At 48.7% G+C, this 7,562-nt stretch overlaps 1 protein-coding gene across 1 annotated transcript; it reads left to right on the top strand.

Annotated features, from left to right (window-relative positions):
- Nucleotides 1–2,979: 2,979 nt before the first annotated feature.
- RCAN3 (RCAN family member 3) lies at nucleotides 2,980–6,448 on the top strand. Its single transcript, XM_010137845.1, has 4 exons — nucleotides 2,980–3,174; nucleotides 4,645–4,836; nucleotides 5,342–5,507; nucleotides 6,240–6,448. Exons 1-4 carry the CDS (start codon nucleotides 2,980–2,982, stop codon nucleotides 6,446–6,448), a joined length of 762 nt encoding a protein of 253 aa, XP_010136147.1.
- The last annotated feature ends 1,114 nt before the right edge of the window (nucleotides 6,449–7,562 follow it).

The following is a 7,562-nucleotide window of genomic DNA, read 5'->3' on the forward strand; positions in this document are numbered from 1 at the left end:
GTCCTGCGGCGCCGCGGCTGCCGGGCGGAGCGACGGCGAAGTTGTTCTCTCCTTTTCCCCTTGCTCGTTAGGGCACGTATAGAGGATGTGGGGGGGTTAAAAGGAGTAAACCCAGAGGGTCTTCTGGCGCGTTTGTCACTGTCGCGGTTTGAGAAGGACAGTCACCCGCCGCGGTCACTGTGAGCTTGGTGCCGGTGCACCCGCGCGGGGCTGCTCCTGTGGGTAGACCAGTCCTCCGCAGGTTCTGAAGGGCTGAGCCCGGGTTTGCTCCCTCCTCGGGCAGGTCCGACCGTTCACGGAGAAACTGCCACGGCTCTTCGGCCCTGGCGTGCAGGATTTTCGGGAAGCAATAGGTTGCGATAAGGTGAATGAGCTGCTCCTGGTACAACCACCCGCTGGCGGTGCCCGTGGTCTAATGGACACCTAAAGCTCTCCATGGCAGAAGCTGCGTTTCCACAGTTTGCTTCGATTTCGGAACATTTTAAGCTTTGTATGAAGTTGAAGAGTTTGGTTTTAAGTGCTGCGGAGGTACCTGTGACCCGGTGTTTGAGTGATAAGCAGGTATTAGTTCTCAGAGAACAAAAGACCTAGTGAAAAGTCTTATCCAAGTGGCTTTAGCTCTTGGGATCGGTTTAGTCCCTCTGTGTAAGGCCACTTAATCTAAAGTCTGAGAGGGAGTGAGCGATCAATAGCTTCCTAACGAGTACTATCAGGTGTTCACCCAGTGAAATCGAGTATAATTTTGAATTGCTTACTGCAGTAAGGATTAGCTCATTGCAGGGAATAACAAGCAGTTGTGTTTTCATTTATATCAGACTGCGATACAAATAGGTACTTTCACCCTTCCGAGGAGGTAAGTGAAGTAATTCCCTTTTTTCAGAGGGGAAGCTGGAGCAGAGCAGTTGGCTGTCGCACTGATAATCACATCGGTGTAGTTGTCAAACTGGGAGTACTTCTTCTTCTGATTCTGTTGCTTTTTGATAAACAATCCGCCATCGGTTTGTCCATCCCTCTGCTCATTTGTTTCCAAGGGGCTGTTCCTCCGTCGGGGGAACACCTCTGGTCGCTGCGGCGTTTGCTGTCAGTAACCTGCCCGTTGCAGCTCCCTAAATGACATAATAGATGATAGAATTTCAAAGGAGGAGTAATGGATCAGCTGCTAACCTAGGGATTAAATCCTCGAGTTAATTGGGATGTCTGGTTCCGCAGAACAGCAGGATGAAGAGCGGGGTCCTGCCGCAGGCACGCTGTAAGTCACAGCAGTGGTGCACTCCCCTGAGCTGATTTTCTTGATGCTTTTGCCTGCTGCTTTGATTTCATTTTGTAGCATTTAAGGCTCAGACTGAACTTTTTAAAGCTCTTCATAGCGTGGCCAGCTTGACCACATGTGACATCGATCTGCATGTCACCTTCCTTTGTGTCTTACTCACCATCGAATTTACATGCCAGCATTTCCAAACGCCCCTGTTCTGGTGGCGGTTTTGCTCTCTTGCCTTGTCTGCAAGTCTTTGTTCTTTGATTTGTCAGAAAAGCAGGTTTTTGTCACAGCCAGGTGTTTCATACTCCTCTCTGCCGGGGAAGCCTGGAGGGTGGGACCAAACCCAAGGCGAGGGTAGCATGGGGCTCTCGGTTCTGTCTGCATGGAGCTTGGCTTGACTGCAGGTGTCTGTGTCCGTGGCATGTTGGACTGGTGAGCCCTGGCCTCTCTGCAGGCTCTGCTGCCCAGACAGATGGTGCCTGTCGTCGTCACTGTGTCGGCGTATTTTCTTTTCCTTTTCTCTTTCCTTTTTGCATGAATCAGCAAGCACTATCAGCCCGGCTTCCCAGCAGCAGCACGTTTTCTTGCCTTGCCATCCCCCTTCCTTGATGCTGAGGAGCATCTCCTGTGAAAATTCTGAACCTTGCTGCGCTGGGAAGGTTTCACCAGGTCTAAATGTAGTGGTTTGGCTAAAGGCGTGACAGCAACCTACATGTGCACGTGTTGCCTCAGACACCTGCTACGTGTCCACAGCGAGGGAACATGGATTTACCTCTTCTAAGTCAGCATCAGACCTCGTGTGCGTGTCTCTAAGCGGTTTGTAAATACTTAAAATAGGTAGTAATTTATTTTTTCTCATTTTCACATGCTGTTTCTCCTAAAGTACAACATGTTGAGAGTGTTTGGGTGGTATTAATTGGCAAAGTTGTCCTAAACCTTTTCCCATGAGCGAGCGTGGATTTATAATGGATTTTTTTAACGCATATTGGCGTTACTGACAGCATTTCTCAGTGATTGCTTCAAAAGAATAAGCGAGCGAAGGAAATATTCAAATGAGATCATTGCCAATGGAACATAATATATTTACTTACTTTTTTTTACTGTTCCATCACAAATTCACACCCCGTCCGGATCTACAGGCAGCACAGCTACGTATTCTCTATCACTTACCTCAGAACACACAGTAGTGCAAGAACCTTCTTGCAATTTTTGCAGCTGCAGGTGCCAAAAGGTTTGCTCCATTAAAATCCCTTTTAGTGTGTAAAAACCAGTTTATCTCAGGTCTTTTGTTTAGTCTCTTGCTTGTTCACAGGGTTTTTTCCTCCTTGATGTGCTTCCTGAAGGCTTTAGATACTCCCTTCCCTGCGGGAAATGCGTTCTCGGGAGGAGGGGATGGCAGTGCCGTGGGAAATGTGAGGGTTTGTCCTCCTGGTGTGGAGGGGCTTTGGATGGGCAACGTAACTTCTAATGGGAACACACATGTACACAGCTGAGATAAAGCTATTTCTTCAAGTAGCAGGCGTGTGCTCAGATGACTTGGGAAGTGCTTTTAAGTTCTTCATAAACTTGCTCTTAACTGAAAATGTGTCACAGAGAAGAGCCTCTGGAACAGTATCATAGTTCCTGATTTACGTCCTGACGTTCTGGTTTGGTTTTGTTTTCTGGAACGGCAGAGCCCAGCTGGAAGCTGGCACAGAAAGCAGAGTCGCTTTGGGGGAGCGATGCTCAGAGAGACGATGAAGTCCTGGAGCGACAGCCAGTCAGACCTCTACAGCAGCGACCAAGAAGAGGAAGAGCAGATGATTTTTGGAGAAAATGAAGATGATTTGGAAGAGATGATGGATTTAAGTGACTTACCTACCTCGCTCTTTGCTTGCAGTGTCCCTGAAGCTGTGTTTGAGGTGCAGGAAGAAAAGGTAAGCCAGAGAGGGGCACATTTATATGGTCTTGTAAATATAGCTACAGCTATTGGACATTTTTGTCTGGATTTTCAGTGTATTACTGCAAATTTTGATTGTTTGGGTGGGAAACCCCAAAGCATTTACCTGGTAAGCTCAGATCAGGAGGAGCAAGTTGCCAAGGAGCAGACAACACTACACTTCCCTGGCCTTTGAAATTGTCAATAGACCCACAGAGCTTCTCCCGTTAAAAGCCCTTCTGATGTATTAATTGTTTTTCTGTTTATCCAAGGCACCAAATCCAAGAGCAGGTGTAAATCAAATCTGAAAGCACACTGAAATGTCTTCTTTCCAGGCAGGGATTCTAGTAAAAGAGTGTTCTGAGTTTGCAGGGGAGGTGTTCTAACTTGAGTCTGTGGAACACCTGGAAAGTGCCTTACGAGCCTATAATAAACTAAGTCTTCCCTGGCTTGCTCACATCTGTGTCCAGGCAACTCTGAACGTGCCTTCAGTCCCCACTGCTGTTCAGGTGTTGTGACTTAAATACACAGGACGTTTACAGACAGGCTGGGAGCTCTTGGAGCTGACAGACATCTTTTAATACTTCTATCCTTTGCACAGCATCTAAAAGCATTTAAGTTCAGTTCAAACAGCAAAAGGTGAAAAATTCAGGTCATGGCCCACCCCTTCCCCCAGCGCTGCCAGGTCCCCACTGCCCCCTGTCCCTCAGCAGCACCTCCACACGGCTGGGAAACCCCTCCAGGGATAGGGACTCCACCACTGCCCTGGGCAGCCTGCGACAGGCTGGGACAACCCCGGCCCAGGGCCCCCACCCCCGTAATGTCCAGCTTTTGCTGCCGCTTGTTTCTTTTGCTGTCACTGGAAGCATTCAGAGCTGGTACAACCCCGTCCCAGGCCCCTCAGCCGCTCCTCAGCGCATTGTGCTCCAGACTCTGCCCCAGCTCCGCTGCCCTTCTCGGGACACGCTCCACCCCCTCAGTGTCCTTCTGGCAGTGAGGGGACAAAACTGAACCCAGGATTTGAGATGCAGCCAGTGCCACGTACAGGGGGACGACCCCTGCCCTGGTCCTGCTGGCGTTCAGTACTTTAGTTCATCTAATATAAAAATGAACTGATTTACATCGTGTTTTTTAGAGATGTTGGGTGAAAGTCTTCTGCAAGCACCGGTATTTTTCATGACATCTGCACTTTGGGGTAACTGTCGCTGGGTGGCAGTTTGGGTATTGAGTTTTACAGGCTTGTTCTCCTGGAAGCATTCTTGGAATTCAGGTTTCAGCCGTGAGACAAAGCAGAGCCGCACTGAATGCGGATTTGGAGGTCGGGGTAACTGAGGGAAGAGCAGCATATGCAGGTTGAGGCAGTTAAGGAAATTAGTGGCATTTGGGAGAGGAAAGTGAAAGGAAAATACCTGTCGTTGAGAGAAAATGTTCATTTTGTGTTTGGAGACCCTTTGTACTTCATCTGTAGGAAAAATTTGAAGCACTTTTCACGGTCTGTGATAATCAAGTGACATTCCAGTTGTTTAAAAGCTTTAGAAGAGTAAGGATAAACTTCAGCAATCCAGAGGCAGCAGCAAGAGCACGGATAGAGCTGCATGAAACGGACTTCAACGGAAAAAAGCTGAAGCTGTACTTTGCACAGGTAGTACGGAACGCCCAGGTGTTCTCCGTGTTTCTTCTTTATTCCACGTTTTGCCCATGGGAAACATCCACAGTTACCTTCTCCCTTGTTACTCTACCCCGAGATGTGCTTTCACTGATTGAGAAGTTCGTGCTCCAGGGGACAGTTTGGCTTTTCAGCTTGAGCACAGAGTTGTGATTGGTTTGGAACAGCCGCTGGGCAGTGACACAAACCACCTTCCCCCATACACAGAGAAACGTGCAGAGAGAAAGTGGGCGGGTCCAAAGATCTCTCTGTGACAGGCGCTTTCCAGGCCTGTTCGTGTTCTTTGGGTCAGGCGGTGTCGTCACCGCAGCGCTTCTCCACAGTGACTGCCCAAGAGGACGGACGGGAGCTGGGCTGCTGTTGGTGTCAAAGCCAGGCTGAATTCAGCATTGCTAATACCGGGCATGGGCGTGCGCTGCTGGGGAAGGAGGCTGAATAAAAGGAGAATTAATATTTGTCATCTTACTCCCTATCTCCTGGCTTTCATCTTCGGCTGCAGGTATCCAGTGACATCGGCGACAAGTCCTACCTCCTCCCTCCACAGCCGGTGAAACAGTTCCTGATATCACCACCCGCATCCCCGCCGGTCGGGTGGAAACAGAGTGAAGATGCGACTCCCCTGATAAATTACGACTTGCTTTGTGCTGTCTCCAAGTTGGGACCAGGTAGGAATGCCTACCTGCTGCTGCTGGGTTACTTCACTTCAAAACCAGTTACCGAGGGAGTTTGTCTACTTGCTTTTCTTTCTGTGAGAAGAAGCTGAGTCTCTTTTATGTGATGTTCTAATTGAACAAAACGATCCGTCACTTTTTTCACATAATTCATGAACAGAACTGGAGTGTGTGGCACGAGCTCCGTCACACCCGCCTGTGGGATTCTGTCATAGTCTCGGTATCAAACAAGGAGGAATGAGAAGTTCAGTCTCTTGCAGATGGGCAGCTCCAGGACTGGGGATGCCAGCGTGTACTTTTTGTGTTTTATCATTGAACCCCTTTATGAGCCTTCCCAGGAATCACACTCTGCTGCCTGTGAAGAGCAGCGCATCAGCAGGCTTGGTGTTTTCCAGTGCTTTTGCAGCTTTACGTGTGCAAATGTCATAGCAGTGGGCAGCACCAGTGAGGGCACCTGGGAATTTGTGTGCTGCTGGTGTTCTGGTCTCCTCAGTGTTTCACAGTAGTTTTTACATCCCTCCCTGTAAATACCAATTCAGTGGTTGTATTCAGAGGACAGCGCAACAGATAACGGGGCTGTTTTAAACCATTTAACTGGTGAAGTGGGAAGTTGAGCAAGTTGAGGTGGGAGCAGATGAGCATTTGGTTGTGTGACTGCAGCTGTTGAGGTCTTAACGCTTTTCCTTGGGGATGTTCTTAGCACGGATTTTGTTTGCTGCTTTTCAGGGGAAAAGTACGAGCTTCATGCAGGAACAGAATCAACGCCCAGCGTAGTCGTCCACGTCTGTGAAAGCGAGACGGAAGAGGACGACGAAATCAGAAACCCCAAACAGAAGATCCTGCAGACGAGGCGTCCAGAGCCACGTGCCACAATCCTGCACGAATCGAAAGCCTTCGATTGTGCGCTGGAGGTGGGGGGTACCATGCACTCTTAGGTCGTGTCGTGCTCCAGGTAGTATCGGAAGTCAGACACTGAGTATGCGTGTGGGTGTCCATACTGCTGCTATATGTTACGTATAGCGACAACAGGTTTTACTCGTAGTTGTCTCTCATGTTCAGGATCTTGATGCCAATGCTCTGAAAAGCACTTTAATTTTAGGGACTAGTCCCCAAGTGTAGCAAATCCACCTGACTTGAACTAGTGAAAAATAGGAAGTCTGGTTGTTTTTCCTTTTTTTTTTTTTTTTCCAGTTGTTTCTCTTTTCTTTGTATTGTACAGTGTGATGTACCAAGTGCTGAAATAATTTCTTACTTCCTGTCACGGTTGGGTTCCAGAAGGTTCATTGTATGGCAATGAAAAGCTGATGAGTGCTGGTACGGCAAACAGCTTCCCGTCACCGTAGTGTGAAACGCAAGTGCAACGCGCTCTTCGTGCTGAAATCTCTTCCCAGCCAGGGACCTGCTGAGGTGAAGATCAGCCTGTGTGGACTCTGTTTGACGTGAGGCACAAATACACATATGGAACTAAATTTGAGTAGTTTTGTAACTACACCAAGAAGGTCGCGGGAGGAAGAACCACAGATGGCGGAGAAGCGAGGCTGGAGCCTGTGGGCAGCACTGCCACAGTCTGTGGTGTCTGTGGAGGGGGTCAGGGTTTGCACCGACACCTCGTGAGGAGCGAATTACACCAAGCAGAGTGAAATAGGGATTTGGCTGTGGCTTGGGTTGTCTCTGATCATCTCTGAAAACACAGTAACGCTTGTTCCTCCGCAGTCCTAGAGCTGTCCTACATCTGTAAACCAATCTAGTGACTGTTAAGAGATAAAACATCTAGGGTTAATTTTTAACTTGGGCTCCTACACCTCCCCAGTCTGGTTGGTGGTTTATGTAAGACAATCAGTCGCCTGGCTCAGCCGGTTTTTACGCCGTCCCAGCCCTCCTTTGCTGGTTTTCATTAAGTGTTTTCTGTGGGACATCTTGTCTGTCCGACAGAGCATCCGCCACCGTCGGGACCAGGATGCAGCTTTTAAAATATAGATCCTTAGTTTTGTGATCTTGTGTTAAGTGTTTTAGTAGGAGGAAATTGCACCTCGGTATAATGACGCTCTT

This window comes from Buceros rhinoceros, unplaced genomic scaffold (assembly GCF_000710305.1).
Source record: "Buceros rhinoceros silvestris isolate BGI_N320 unplaced genomic scaffold, ASM71030v1 scaffold46056, whole genome shotgun sequence".
NCBI classification, from domain to species: Eukaryota; Metazoa; Chordata; class Aves; order Bucerotiformes; family Bucerotidae; genus Buceros; species Buceros rhinoceros.